This window comes from Mauremys reevesii, linkage group 16 (genome assembly GCF_016161935.1).
Source record: "Mauremys reevesii isolate NIE-2019 linkage group 16, ASM1616193v1, whole genome shotgun sequence".
Taxonomy (NCBI): Eukaryota; Metazoa; Chordata; order Testudines; family Geoemydidae; genus Mauremys; species Mauremys reevesii.
This window is the reverse complement of record NC_052638.1, coordinates 25,664,982-25,680,540: the sequence shown is the minus strand read 5'-3', so window position 1 is coordinate 25,680,540 and position 15,559 is coordinate 25,664,982. Positions and strand designations below refer to the sequence as shown.

The following is a 15,559-nucleotide window of genomic DNA, read 5'->3' as shown; positions in this document are numbered from 1 at the left end:
GCTTACATTCTAAAACCTAGATTTTCAGCTATGCCAATAGCTTCTGTGCTCAGCCGAGGGGGATACAAAGCTGGCAGTTATGACTGTTTCTGGAGCCAGTTCTAGGTCAGCCTCAACAGGTTGCACGATATTGGGCCTTAAAATATCCTGGTGGTATTTAAAGAAAACTATTTTACACTTTACGATTTTCTTTCTCCTTGTGTTTTTAATTGTTTTTTATGTTAATTCTGTGTATTTTATTTTTCAATGTCAGTGGCAACAACTCCTCTGTTTTGCACTATGGACATGCTGGAGCCCCAAATGACAAGACTGTTGAAGATGGAGACTTGTGGTAAGTTAAAGGATTGTTTAGTGTTGTTTCTTAGCTTTAAAAAGAAACAATCTCAGCACTGTATTTGAGTTCCTTTAGTCTTAATTTGAGCAGTAAAAAGATGGCCACCTAAGGATTAGGGTCCACATGTTTAAAAGTGGTGTACAACTTTGGGAGACGTGGCTTTTTGGGTGCCAAACTTGACCTGTTTGGTTTTTTTCTCTTCGGAGGTTCTGGGCACCTGTCTCTCCAATTTGGGGGTGGGGTGGGAAGGAAGGACCCAGATTTCAAATACTTAGTTTCATGGGTAATTAGGTCCAGGGTTTTGATTGAGTGTATTTTAGAGATAAAGGCCAATTGCAAAATCCAGATCCAGGTTTGTATTTGTAACTTCAAAGGAGGTGCTTGAATCTGGGGTTTTAGTTCAGGTCCACATCTATTACTGTTTGTGGTTGCTAGTTAAATAATTGGTTAAATTTTAACATCGACCTGATCTCTACAATGTGGCATATGTCTGCATACTTTAGTGATGACATTGCAGATGAAACTGCAAATATAATCATCGTTGAGTTAAACTGGTGTAAAATCATGTCTGTGAATGTATAAAAAGTAGATGATGTGGTGCATGATATAACAAAAGGCAGCTTTTGAATTTTTCCTCTCAAGATCTAAGTCAAGGGGTCACGTTCAAAAAGAGAAGTCCACCTATAATTAACTCTAGGTGAGTTAATGGTAGACATTAGAGATCGAAAACATCTACTAGATTATCTAGTCCATTTCCATACTATTACAGGATTGCTCCCTAAAGACGTGCAGGTGTATATTTTCACATTTGTTTGCAAAGGTGTAGAAAGTTATATTAATAAGCTCAGAAGCTATTAAGGAATAGAATTGAATCATAGATGCACAAATATGCCTCTTTGGCTAATGTCACAGGCACTTCTGCAGATGCAGCAGATTGAGCTAGGTAGGTAACGTCTTTATTAACAGGGTAGAAACATTTTAAAATAATTTTTGTATAGTAGTATGTTGTCTGTTATTCTTGTCTGGTGTGAATAGTCTACTGAAAGCCATCCAATGTTCTACTCTATTGTTCTGTTTTGTCACCATTTTGTATCAGAGTATATAGAGAAGTTTATCATATTATAGTGGCTAATTGGATTAAGTAAGATATATGAACACGATACAGTAGTGGCTAATGAATTATATGAAGATTTTCCAAATGTCAGCATGCAGCATTCAGGTACTCCATAAAGAGGTTACTGAGGGAACAAGAAGTGTTTCCATAATGTATTATGATGTCATGGATTTATAATTTAACCAAAAGTGTTTTTAAAGAGGGTGGGAAATGTTATTAGGTGACTTCTTAGGCCAATGTTATGAATGCAGTCCACTTATTTATGACCTAAGGCAGGGGTAAGAGTGCTTACCCTGGCAGGCCAGGCTGGTGTGTTTACCTGCCGCCTCTGCAGTTCCACCAGTCGCGGCTCCCACTGGCCGCGGTTCGCTGCTCCAGGCCAATAGGGGCTTCAGGAAGTGGCAGCCAGCACATCCCTCAGCCCGCGCCGCTTCCCGCAGCCCCCATTGGCCTGGAACAATGGCCAATGGGAGCCGCGATTGGCCAAACCTGCGGACGCGGCAGGTAAGCAAACCGGCCCGGCCCTCCAGGATCCTTACCCTGGCGAGCCCCGTGCCAAAGGTTGCCGATCCCTGACCTAAAGCCTTGACCGTCGTCTGTGGCTGTGTGCTGGACTGCAAAAAGACATTCCTAAGGCTGATCTAAAAGTCCATTGAAATCTGTGGAAAGACTTCCATACATTTTAGTGGACTTTGGATCAGCTTCCTAGTGAACAGAAGTCCAAGGGGGGGATTTTCAAAAGTGTCTAAGGGATTTATGAACTTCAGAGCTACTGACTTTCAGTGAAACTTAGGATCCTAAGTGTCTGTCACTTTTTAAAGTGAGACTTAGGCACTTTTGCAAATGTTACCCCATATCACAGTTGGCATCCTTTATAGCAGTCTCAACAAAGAGAACAAGGATTAGCATGGATCTTCAATTCTCTTCTTACCAGAGTGATTCTGCTAAGTCTTTGTCTTGACTAGATAAAGTTGGTTAAGTTTAGGTTGGGCTTAGCTTACTATATGCTAGCTAAGCCTAGCTTCAAATGAACCTTTTTCTTAATGTAGATGTAGGGGACCGTCTTTAGCTCAGTTTTAACTGGTCATGTTGTCACGTAGACAGAAGGCTGGGCTGCAACTTGACTAGCTAAATCTAGCTACAAGTAGGAAAAAGGTCAAAGTTTATATCAGGCTTTCCTAGTATATGTTAACCATTTTTCATAGTCCAAACAAAGCCCAAAGGAGTGTTGAGACTTACTGATGGCCCAACAATTGTGGTCTTGTTCTACTGCTGCTCATGTTGTACCTGCTATGTGACTACAGGATTTCAATCCCTAGTGCTGGCAGGCTGTGCTTTTGTTATCTCTGTACTTAATGTGGAAAAGAACAACAGAACACTAGCATAGAAAACTGATCTTTTTCATAATCACGGTATGAAATTTAACAAAATTTTGTAAAAGTATTTTTAAACGCTCTCTCTCTCTCTCTGTCTCTCTCTCTCTCTCTCTCAAGCAGTTTTGTAGGCAGCACTTTTTAAAATCTTGAGCTACCTTGCTGTAGCACAGTAAAGCTTATTATAGCAACAGGAAACTTCAGAGTGTTCTTCTCTGGGTAGTCTATCAAATTTCTAAGTTCTAACTCATTTGTTTAGGTGTTAACGAGCAACCAATTTAGCTCTAATTTTCTCATGGGCTGGCACATTGAAAATGCTATATAGTCCAATCATGAAAATCCTATATATATTGTTGCATGTAAATATTTTTATTTTAACGTACCTATAAGTTCTGATATTTGACTCCCCATAAAAATTTTTAATGGCTGCTGGGAGCCCTCTGTTGGAAAAGATTGGGAAATCCTACAGTACAATACACAAGGTTAAGAAAAAAATTACATCTCTCTGTCTGGTCAGATGAAGGCAGAAGTGGTGAAAGATTATTTTCTGCTTCTGCCTGCTTATTGATACATAAGCTGTTAAATTAATCGTACAGGATCTGAAGTAAGACTTTGGTAGGAATACAATGATTTCTATGGAATACTCTTCAATTGAATTTTATACTTTTTTCCTAGTTTTTTTTCACTTGATACAAGTGGAATTCTGCATCTGTTATAAATATTACATATTAAACAGAACATTGCAATAAATATGCAACTCCGTAAACTATCTGGATACTGAAAAACCTGAATTTGGAAGAAATAATTAAGTGCCTGCTCTGTTTTTTAAATCTGTTACATCATCAGTATTACTGAGCACTCCTTTATGGCCAAGTGTGGCGCTTCTGTGGCCTGCCTCAGTTTCCCCCCTCAATGAGGTTTCTTAAAGAGCCTGGTCAAGGAGAAGCCAAACACTCTGCTTTACAGCCATATATCCCCCTTTCATAAATCCTTCTGAAAGGAACACTTGTATGTTGGTTCAAAGGCTTTTACCTCAGAGACTAGATAAAACTTGAAAGTCCCCTAGAGTCTCCAGCACCAGCTCCTTCTGCTGTAAGGCCTTAAGCTTCTCCGTTACGGGCTCTGCCGTCTTTCCCGTGCTTGTTCAGGGTCTCTCGTAGGCCTCCATGCCTGGAGAGCTTTTTCCTAGTTCATGTTCCCTGGGAGCTCCCCTCCTCTGGATCTTCCTTTCTCCTCAGGAGCCCTTGTCTAACTGAGGCCCTTATCATGCCCAGGTACCTTAACTGCCTCCCAGTTACTCAGTGACTTAAGTAATCCCAAGTGAACCTGACTTGCCTCATGATCTTTTGTGAATCCTGTCAAAGGTAGGCTAAGCCCTTGACCCCTTCAGAGGACCAGCTACCCTCTGATGAGCTGTACAAAGGATTCCTGAATCTCTAATAGTGCACAGGCCTATGATTTTAGGTGCTCTCAAGCACAGTAGCAGCCTAGCACACAGCATATGAAGTGTCATACACAGAAATCAATGCATTGTATTAGGAAAATCTATGTATTTTATAGACCAATGCGCAATTCATTTATAACCCAATACATTTAATTAACTATAAATATCACTATTAAAGTAAACCAGTGTTCCATATACAAGTTAAGATGTTTTAAATTAAAATCCACATAGTGAACAAGTAAATCAATACGGTCTACTAAAAAAGCTGTTTTCATAAAGCAAATATGTATTATTCATGCAAGCAAAAAGGTCATGCAAATGAACCAGTATGCTCACTACACATGTTGATCACAAGCCTACATGCAGTAGTTTCATTTGAAATTACATTTAAACAAAATCTTTATACCTGAAAATATTGTCAAATTGATGTATTAAAAATGTAGCCCGCTCTGGTAACATAAGTCAAGTAAAGCCAAAACACTGGTTTTCTTCGGTCATCAACAGCATGGATAAAAAATGAGTTTAAGGCTGAAATTTGCTACATTATGCCAAGGTATTGCAGCATTTATTTTGTCATAAGATAACCACTGTTCCTGGAGCCATGCTGTAGCTGTAATGTTTCAAGTTAAAGAGGGGAGACAGGGCTAGAAAGACTGAGAGCCCACCACTCTGTACAAGGGTGACATACTGTCAGTTCTCTGGTGTCTTCTGACCCAGTCCTACCAATGCTGTCATGTGGGACACAGAGCCACAGGACAGTTATGGGATGAGGGGGAGGCTGGTGATAGAAAGAAGACTAGGGTGTAGTGGGGGATGGGGGGATGCTTTGAGGGCAGCAAGGGGACATTTGTAAAGCAATAGAGTGTCAATGTGGGGAAATGACATTCTTTTGGTTTGGAGCTATCTGTCCCTTGAGCGTATGGCAGTTAAACTGGATGGAGTCTGACTCCTACTTTGCCTTCTGGGAGCATCAGGCAAGATGTCAGTTTCCCACATTGGGCTCCTCTCCCCCTTCATTGTCCTCAAAACACCCCCTCTCCATTCTACCCTAGGAAGTAGATAGGCATCTGGCTCCACAACTGTGTAGCATGGGAACAGTCCCAGATGGTAACTTGAGCTTGACAAGCCCTGCTGATGCTAAATCTATAATGTGTACTTTTATGTTTTGACTCTGAGATGTATCCAGTAGAATAATTTGAATTCATTATATTCAGTTTGCTAGGTAGGTGCTTAGTACAGTACAACATATTTTTTGTTGATTACTGTTACTGCCAGATTTCTGAGGGAATTTTATAAATTCATTGATTTATTGAAATTGATCAGCAGGGTTCCTGTAACCTTTGATAATTAGGAAATGATGCCTATAATCCTAACATAAAGACTTCATATGTGAAATCCAAATTTAAATGTTTTAAATGCTTGAAAATACATTTGAACCCAGATGCCACAAAAAGAGAATATAGCTGCTGTTGCTGGACTCTGTTTTGTGTCTATATTTTAAGGTGCATGTTTCTGTCTTTTTATTGTTGTTGATAGATGTGCCCCAAATAAAATTTGGCATTTAGTAAGTTAGCTATTTTTGGTAGCCTTAAGGATCTGATAACATTTTTAGGACTGGTTTATGTATTCTTGCTTGCAGAATACTAAAGATAATCACAAAGTCTATTTAATTGCTTTATTTAAAAAAAAAAAAAGGTTGGAGGTATCCCTGTAGTAGTTCACACTATTAACACAGAAGTGATCTTCATTCTTAGTGGTATGATCTCCCCCCATGTGCATTTGTAATGCATGCACTTTGATAAATAGAATCCTGTGAATCTGTTATGTACACTTAACTCACTGTGAAGTCAGTTGGAGTTTTCTGTGCATGAAGTCTGCAAGATTGGGCCCGATTGTAGAAAAGACGACTGAAGAGAAATACATAGAGGATTCTAGCTAGCCCTAAAGCAAATCCAAGGATGTAATTCATTAGGGGGGACTCAAATGAAGTCATAAATAATGAGAGCTCAGCATGAACCACTTATGACCTGCAGCAGACCTGTGAGAGAGAATGTTAACCTTGTATTCACTCTGGAGCTATATATTATTTATACAATAAAATTAACTGTAAAAGTTTAAATGGGAGGATGTTGGTGTTTCAGGTGATATTTTTGCCTTTATTTGACCATTTTTAATATGTTCAGCTCTTAATTCACTGATTTCAATGAAAATATTAGAAAGTGCTACAATATCTTTTGTGAAGAGAGCTACTGTCCCATCACACCCCTTCGCTGCCATCATTGAGCTAGTACATCCACACAGTGATGTCAGTAAATTAATCACAACTTTATTTAGTACTTAAATTCTGAAACCTGAGTCCTGTAGACAAGTTTTATTCAAATAATTTTTTTTATCATAAGAATTGCAGCATAAAAATGTAGCCTTAATACAGTCCCAATAAAGCATAATTAAAGTGTCTATTTTAGGCGTTTTAAGTATGCCCATCACTCTATCACCAAGCACCAATTATTTATGCAGGCAAATTGTAGTAGATAGTGGGAATGGAAAGCTATCTAATTTAAATCTACAGCAAGAAATACTTCATTTTATTCAGATTTATTTTAGTTAATGTCACATCTCTAGTTTAAACTATTAACATAATATTGGCACAGCGGGCACAAAAATTAAGTATAAATTGTCTCTTGGGGGGGAAAAAAGAGTCCTGCCATAGAAATAAATGTATCTACCTGATGTTATTAGCAATGAATTGTTAATCTCCAGAATAAAGATGAAACATCCATGCAAGTGTAAACATCTTTGTATAGTATGTTAGTATATAACTATGTCTTCCTCTTGTATTATAATACTGAATTTCAATTTGTTTCTTCCTGTTTGGCATAACTAAGAATCTGCAGTTTAAGGGGATTCAAGATTCACATTTGTTTGTTTTTCATAGTTTCACTATTAAAAGTGTCTACCCTGTTTTAACCACTGGTCCTCCCACCAACTGCCATTCTGGAAGTTGCTGGTTTTGCTCATCACTCAGAATCTCGGCACTGAATTGGCAGTATAAAAGAAGATCACAAACAGATAACGCAGGATGAATACAATGAATAGAAAAAATAATATATTTTGAGCAATTAAGTGTATCTACATAAATGCATAGAAAAGATACATGGGACACTTTTTGTGACACTTTTCAGGACACTTGTAGTTGATAATGATTATTCTAAACATATGAGGAATATGGCAGAAACGAGGTTACTTCTTGTTATCAACCAAATATGAGTGTTTGTACATTGTCTGAGCCCCTCTAAAACAGAACAGATAATCTATAATTGCTTAGTTATCATATTTCCTTCTTTGATCGAAAAGCATAATGTTGGTTTTTAATATTAAAAGCAATACCATAATGCCTTAAATTCTGGATTTATTGAATTTGAAATACCTCAGAATATTCTCCATAACTAAATTATTATTATAATTTGTTGAAAATCATACACTATTTATTTTTGGGGAATGAGGGGAAATATCTCTCTCTCTCTCTCTCTCTCTCTCTCTCTCTCTCTCTCTCTCTCTCTCTCTCCCCATTACACTAGCGCTTTTCATGAGCACCAAGCACAGGGCCGGTGCAAGGATATTTTGCGCCCTTCCCCATCCCCAGGCCCCTGCCATGACGTGCCCCCCCCCCCGCAGCAGCTCTCCGCCCTGAGCCCCCCCCCCACCCCAGTTCACCTGCTCCGCCTCCACCCCGAGCACACCGTCCCTGCTTCACTTCTCCCGCCTCCCAGGCTTGCGGCACCTAAGCTGATTGGCGCCACAAGCCTGGGAGGTGGGAGAAATGAAGCAGCCACGGCATGCTCGGGGAGGAGGCGGGGCGGGGCGGGGGTGAGCCGGGGTGGGGAGTTCCCCTGCGTGCCGCCCCCGCCCCCCTTACTTGCTGCAGGCGGCCCTCCCGGTGCTCCCCGTCCCCAGCTCCCTCCGCCTAAATGCTGGCGGCGACCAGGGCGGCCGAAGATCCAGCCACCGCGGTCGCTGCCGAAGAAAATGCCACCCCCCAAATCCTAGCTCACTAGGCAACCACTTAGGTCGCCTAAATGGTTGCACCGGCCCTGACCAAGCAGCTAACATTTATTTCTTTAGTACAAAATACTGAAAGCATTTGTTTAAAGTCTTCATTTATGAAAGTACCAGAGGAATGTTTAAAACAGATATATTAAACAAAAGGATAGATAAAATTGTTTGTCATGTATTTTTAATTCTGTTTTAGAAAAAATGCTGCTTTTTATTGTTAGTGCTGCAACACTTAACACCAGACACTGCACACCAAAAATGATTTTGTCCAGATGGGGGCAATATTGCATTAAAAAGCGAGAACTGAGTCTAATCTTTTTGTATTAAAAATAGTTTTCCCCAAGACTGCTTTAATTGTCTGATATTAAAACAGCTTACTTTATGATAGATATTTTATTCTTCTATATTTATTTATTGTTTTAAAATTTAAGGCCTGCAAATATCCCAAGACATTAACATATCAAATGTAAAACCTGAGCTGTTTGATATGGCTAAGCCAAGTATTTTCACTTGGCTTTGTATGTTTTTATGGATTTTGAGGTTCAGTGCACTAATGATTTACAAAACTGATAGACTTTTTAATCTGATGCAGTTTGGAAACATTTTGTTAATTTTTCTGTTACTGTTGTGTTTCTTAGAAGTAATGTAAGGAATTAAATTGGTAACTGTTTTGTTTAATGGTAGAATGAAGAAGCAACAGGCTGTTAATTTCTTTTAAAAAAAATCCTTCAATTTTATTCAGTCATCTGCAGTTAGTTTATATTTTTAGTAAAAATTTGTTGATTTTTTTTCTTATGGTATATGCATGGTTAATTTTATGTTAATTCACAAAATCTGAACTTGATTAAAAATAGAAAAATGTATTTAGTAGGCCTTTTATTGAATTGATTTCCTTCTCTAATTGAACACATTTTCTGTTCATACTGGATAATCCACATTCCAAGTTTGAATTCTGCTTGAAATGTACAAGCATTCTAAACCAAGCAAAGGTCAATAGCAACAATGTGCTTTTTATTGTAAAAACATTTCAGTTTTCATTTAAGTGCTGTATTTTAGTCTTTTAATTTACCTTTCTCCTTAGAACACCATGTTAATTTATTTCTCCTTTTTATCACATTCAGAAAATTAGTTTTATTTTCTAGATTTTGATGGACTCTTAGATATTGTTTGGTACTCTAAGTAAGACTGAAGCATTGCTTTGCATATCGTGGGCCTGGTGTCATTGGGAGTTTGGTTGAATAAGATCAGCAGGACTAGGTCTCGTGTTTTATTGAAGGACAGATGAATTTAATATTTCCTGTTTTAAAGTATATTATTTAGCATAATAAGAAATAACACCCACAAAAATCAAGTGACTTTCTATTATAATCACATATAGGCAAATAACGTTTAAAATATGATCTCAAAAAGATTAGTGCTTATATTGCATTTCAGTAGAAAATCAGCTTCCTGAAGCCCTCTCTCTTTTCTTGGGTGTCGGAAGTTAACTCATAGTAGCCTTGGAGTGCGTAGATACAGATTCAGTCTGACTCTTAAACAGGTGCACAGTTCAGAGGAAGAGAACAGGGAGCCTCCAGCCCATCCCTTGAATGCCCTGCATAAAGACCATGGATAAGTCCAGTCCCAGTTTCTACACTCAGGGCAGTTGAGGGACTGCTCCAACTCTGTTACCCAGGAGCAGGTGTCACCCAAAAGGTGCGGTAGCAGGGAGCTCCGGAAGGCTTTCTCCCTGAGGCATGCTTTCCAAGGCTGGATGCCTTCCAGTGCTCCCTCTAAAGGGATACAGGTCTACACTGCCCCTAAATGGCACCACTGAGCCATTCAAAGGCAAGAATGTTTCCCAATTGCAGTGGTATATTATCCTCTTGAGGTGCTGCCGTGAAGAATAGACCTTGTTTCCCAACAGATAAAAATGTGCTTTCCTGTCACTGGCAATACACTCATGGCTCATGAACATTCAGGCACTGCTGTTCTAAATTACTGCCTACTGTCTTGATTGCTGCAAATTTGGCTTGCACATTTGGCCATGTAAGTAGGAAGGCTGGCAACTCTTGGCTTTGTCTTCTTAAAGCATGTATAGTATTGTGAAGTGTCTGAATAATGGATCAATTTGGAAAATGACAGGGTTAAGTAATTCTAAGGTTACCTGCTTCAAAGCCAAGAAAAATCATGAGATGTTTCTGAAATGAAATGAAGTATTGCTTTGTTCACTGTCTGATGCTGACTCAGTTTTATCCAGGGCAAAAGTGGGAAGCACTGACCTTTTACATATATGAGAGTTTGAGAGTATTTACAGTAAAATCAACAATCAAAGGTCTGACATTTCACCTATTTCTCTAAGCTCCAATATTTGTTTAGTGCACACAATCTTTGGTGCTGAAAGTTAAGCATCTAAAGAGAAGTTTTAGCACCTAAATAACTGTGGGTTGACTTTAAAGGTACTGAATGTGCACAGCTCAGCAGGAGCTGTGGGTGCCCAGTACCTCTGGAAATAGTTGCATTTATTAGGCATCTGTTATAAAATTAGATGCAAAACTTTGGTTCCTATGTATAACCGTATGTGAATCATTTACTTTGTGCTGGCATTCTCTAGCCTTCACCTCACCAGGTCAGAACCAATGGGGTGTTCCCTCCCTGAGCTTGATGAAGAGGCAGCCAGCTGCAAACAATTTACAGGGTTGCACTCTCTTTCATCGGCCTGCTGCTGTGACATTCTCACCCTTGCCTCTGCAAAAGAAAGGTGTTACAATGATGCTTCCGAATCTTCTGTTTTGAGATGGAGGTCTCAAGCAGATGACAAGCTAGCGTTGCAGCCACTCTTAGGAAAGCACTAAGGGCAAGGCAGGCCTGACTTTCCTTCAGGAGAGAACTGCTTCTGTTAAAGATCTTCATAGCTATAGCCTATTGAGCAGTACCAGAGGCAGAAAACACACACTGATTCAGCAAGCTGGTAGACTTGTAAAGGAGGTAACCTCTTCTAGGAACTTTCCCTAAAATTTTCCTAACCTCATGAATATTCTCAATAGCAGAGATGCTGGAATAGAACACTGACACTCTTCTTCTGCAGCTTCCAGTGCAGCCACTGCTGCCTCAGTCCCTCTTGCCCAGCAACCCCAAGCACTTAGAGACTCTAGCAGTAACTCCCTGCTCTTCATTTCTTCTTTGTATTGAGCTGCCATCTCCCTGCAAAAACTCAATGAGTCATGGAGAATGAAAAGGCTTTCTCAGAAGGGGAGACTGGCTTCCATAGCAGATGGTAGCTGTGGACAAGCTAACCAAGGTGCCTTTGGCTGCATCTATACTGAGAAAGTTAGGACTTGTGATTTGCCACCAGTACAAAGCTTCCCCAATGGTAGTGCACAGGGCTGTACCAGAGTGTCAAGACTTGTTTGATTGTTTTGTTTTTTTATTGCTACTTTTTATTTTCTGATATTTTCACAAAAGGGAAACATTTAAAACAAGGCAAAACCCAAGTGCAATCTCTCTTACCCTTGTGTGAAGGGAATTATAAAGTGTATATAGGCTGTTACGAGAGTAGAGGGGTATTTGTTGAAGCAGCTTTTAACATCCAACTGAATGAGGTTTAGAATTGATGCCCATGAGATGAACAGGGCTTAACTTCCAAAATCCGTATTTAATTCCAGTGAATATGGGAGAAAGAGGGCGGTCCCATGCTGCTGCTGTCTTTGGAGACTGTTTTCTTCCATGACAGGATGGTGGAAGGGCAGACTGCTCCAGCAGCTTAGAAGCTTTGCAATGTGCCCATTTCTCCAAATCTCTCTGTACCCATCAAATGCTGCTGCCCCTGCTCCAGTGAACCCACACCTTCTCCACTCTTTTGAAAGGGAACCCCACTACGCAGTTTAGGAGCTGTGTTCCTGAGGAAGCTGTTTGCCAAGCAGAGCTCCGTAGCTCTCCTGCACGCCTCCCAATGTCCCTATGGAAAAAAAAAATACTGAGAACCCTTCCACAGCTAGCTGCCCTTGTACCCTGCCACCTATTTCCTCAGTGGACCATACAGTCTTCTCTCCTGCAAGGTCTTAAGTAGCCAGAAAGTTCTGCATGCCTCACTTTATGCATGCCATGCTTTAACTTTGTACAGACTGTAAAGCTCCATGGAGGATCTCTCACACCACCACCCTTCCACCGAGAGTTGTGGCAGGCTGGCAAATCTGGCAAAGCTATCTGAGACTTGGACAGTCTCTCACTGCTTCCTTTTGAAGGGCAGCAGCATGAGAACCAGCGTGGGAAATTGATTGAACTCCCTCTTCTGGTGAAAACACAAAGCAACCAGACAAGGAAGAAGACAGCAAGTGGAGAAGTACAGGAGTGTATGGTGGCAGCTTTTTGTGAATATATGTAGCACAAGTAGATTTATGTGACAACGGTTAATTATGCAGCCATTTTCTGGATACATAACCGCATTCCCTGTATAGACCATGGACCTAGTCACTATTGAATTGACCTGCTTTGAACAACCAGTTTAGAAGTGAAAACCTCAATATTCTGTTACCAGTGTTGAATCTAATATCCTTCACCCCATGTTCTGACCTACTTGAATCATGCAAAGGGAACAGAAAGACTGGCCACATCTCCACTGTTGGAGAGCCCTCTCTGTGTGTAAAGATAGTAAGGAAGTGGATCCTGCACCACACTACAGAGGAGATCTAACTTTAATTTTGACCAAACACAGAAAGTAGATCTATAAAGTAAGGTGGCAGTTTGACATAACATTAGAAAGAGACGGTTCTTTCATTTAACACATAATCTCATGCAGTGACTTTATGCCTATATATGGAGAAAATAAACCTGTCCATTTACACCTCATATTTTACAAATTTAAACTGATAAGTAAAGTGCACTGGGATCATTCAGTATTGAAGACTCTTAATCAGTGTTATCAAACCACAAAATATTTTTCTAGATTTTAAAGCCCATAATATAACTCTAAAGTTACCTTTTACCATACAGTGTGCTGTGAAAGTAATAGGACCACATCCTGTTCATCTTATTCACCCAGTAGTCCCACCTATGACTCTGATGGTGGAGGATCTGGCCCATAGTAACAGGTATTACTTTCAAAAGCATGTGAGTGACTTGGATGCCTAAAATTCCATTGAATGTCAATGGACTTGGGTGTTTTTGAAATTATTTCCAAGGTCCCTAAATTATATTAAATATTAGCATGGAACCTAACCTATGTAGTAAATGGAAAGTGCAGATTAGTGCTTAGCAACTGAACCCTAGGACCTTCCAAACTTCCACTGAATAACTGAAAGGTTTCATATAAGAGAGAGGAATATCTATTAGTTCCTTTCTGCATTTATTTCTAACACAATCACAAGATTATGGAATAAGCCTCATGCTGTGCCACTTTTGGCCTTTGCTCTTTTATGTTCAAAGTAATTTTAAATTGAGATCAGGCTTTTTGCCTGTGAAAAAAGAAGTGAAATGTAGTTAGTGATTTTTTTGAAGGTTACTGCTAGAACAGATGTAAAAGGCAGCCTACCTTTTGTTTGACCTTATTGGCTAACATTACACTGCTGATACATAGCAATTCAGTCTGTCAGTAAAGCACCTGAAAGGTTATCTGCTTTTTCTCATACTTTGCATTGTCCAGCTTTAGTTAATAATGTTTACAGTATTTTGCAATGTGTGAGGGAAGGAAGATTATAAAGTACATGCATGTGGACCTAGAACCAGCATGAGAGCTCTAAAAATCAAATCATGCAGTTCTATACAAGTAAGACACTTTTTGCCTTTACTCCCACAAAATATTTTATTTTGTGCTTTTTTTTTACTGCGCACCTTTTATATGAGATTCTAGGTATATTTCCATATTTGCTTCTAAAAAGAAAAATTGAAGAACTAGACAAATTATTAATAAAAATTATTAAAAGGGGGAAAATAAGTGGGGGAATATGGAATCAGTGACCATTAGCTACCATTGCACACCATATGGATTCACACACAAAGAAGGTCAGGCAGGATTTTCGTTACTTGCCCTCCCTCAGGTGTAAGCCAAATAAAGTTTATTTTCGGTTGAGGACTTCAGGACTTGGAAGCAAAGATGTCAGTACGTATGAGCTAATCGATGCTTCACTCACACTGATCATGCTCAGCATGTGATCAGTGATGCTTTTTTAGCTGAACTGTCCATTGCAGACACATGGTAGAGGTGAGGTTGCAATGACCTTGTGCAACCTCAGCCACATTCTCCCTGGGCAGATGTCAACCAGGTATGAACAATCCTGTTTATAAAGTGCTAAAACCACAAGGAAGGGAAAATGGGAAAGTGATGCCTGTAATTTTGTTGGTTGGCTGTTCTTCCATGGGGAAAAAATGTAGAAAATATATCTTCATGTTGCAGAAAATGTGAAGTGAACAAGGTACATAGATAATGGAAATATACTGTGTATATTTTTCTTCAGTGAAGAATCACAATCTTTAGGGACTTGTAGTATGCAATATATGTAGTGTTCCACATTTTCAGTGATTTTTTTTTACTGGTAAATTACTGGTTGTTTTGTTTGTTTTTATTAAAGGGGTTCAGCTTTTACTGATTTACACCTGTTTATCAATCCACTCAGTATTGTTTGGGGTATTTATTTTTTTAAAACACTATAGCTTTACGTGATTGTGTCCTGCAGCTCTGAAACTGAAGCAGTTCCACAGTGGAAAACACAAAATTCACACACAGTGGAGGTTAGAAAATCAAACGTTAATATCACAAAGAGATACTGCCCGCCTATTTCTTTGCGTCCGTTTAGTAGTGGGAGCACTGAACTTAAACAATCAATCTTCCACAGATAAAGATATGTAGGGCCCCCTATCCACCTGGTTACCTCCTTTAGGGCCACTCTCCTTACTGGTTTGGATGGGCAGGACTGGGTTCTTCTGGATCCCCACACAGCCAGTTCTGCCCTTTCTGTAGCTGGTTCCAGACCACCTCCAAAATTGCTTCTGTCCCTTCCAGGACTCCCAGGATAGGGCATCGCACTCCTTATTGGTCAGGCTAGCTCTTCTTCCCGGGCGTTCCCTTGTCGATCATTTGACTCTGCCCCCTCCTCTAAGCAGGCATGCCTGCAATCCTTCCCCAAACCCACAGGGGCCTCTGTTCTACATAGTGTCTCTCCTCTCTCTCTCTCAGGATTGCCTAGCAGACTCAGTCTACCCTTGGCTCCCCCTCCCTACCAGGGACAGTAAGCCTCTGCCTGAACTACAAGCACACAGAGCCCCAG

The 15,559-nt window shown here is 39.9% G+C and overlaps 1 protein-coding gene across 1 annotated transcript in view; it reads left to right on the top strand.

Moving 5' to 3' along the window:
- Nucleotides 1-15,559, top strand: part of PEPD (peptidase D) — a 232,864-nt gene that overhangs the window by 152,913 nt on the left and 64,392 nt on the right. Inside the window, exon 11 of the mRNA XM_039503186.1 lies at nt 254-331. Coding sequence (XP_039359120.1) covers nt 254-331 — 78 coding nt within the window. The remainder of the gene's footprint in view (nt 1-253; nt 332-15,559) is intronic.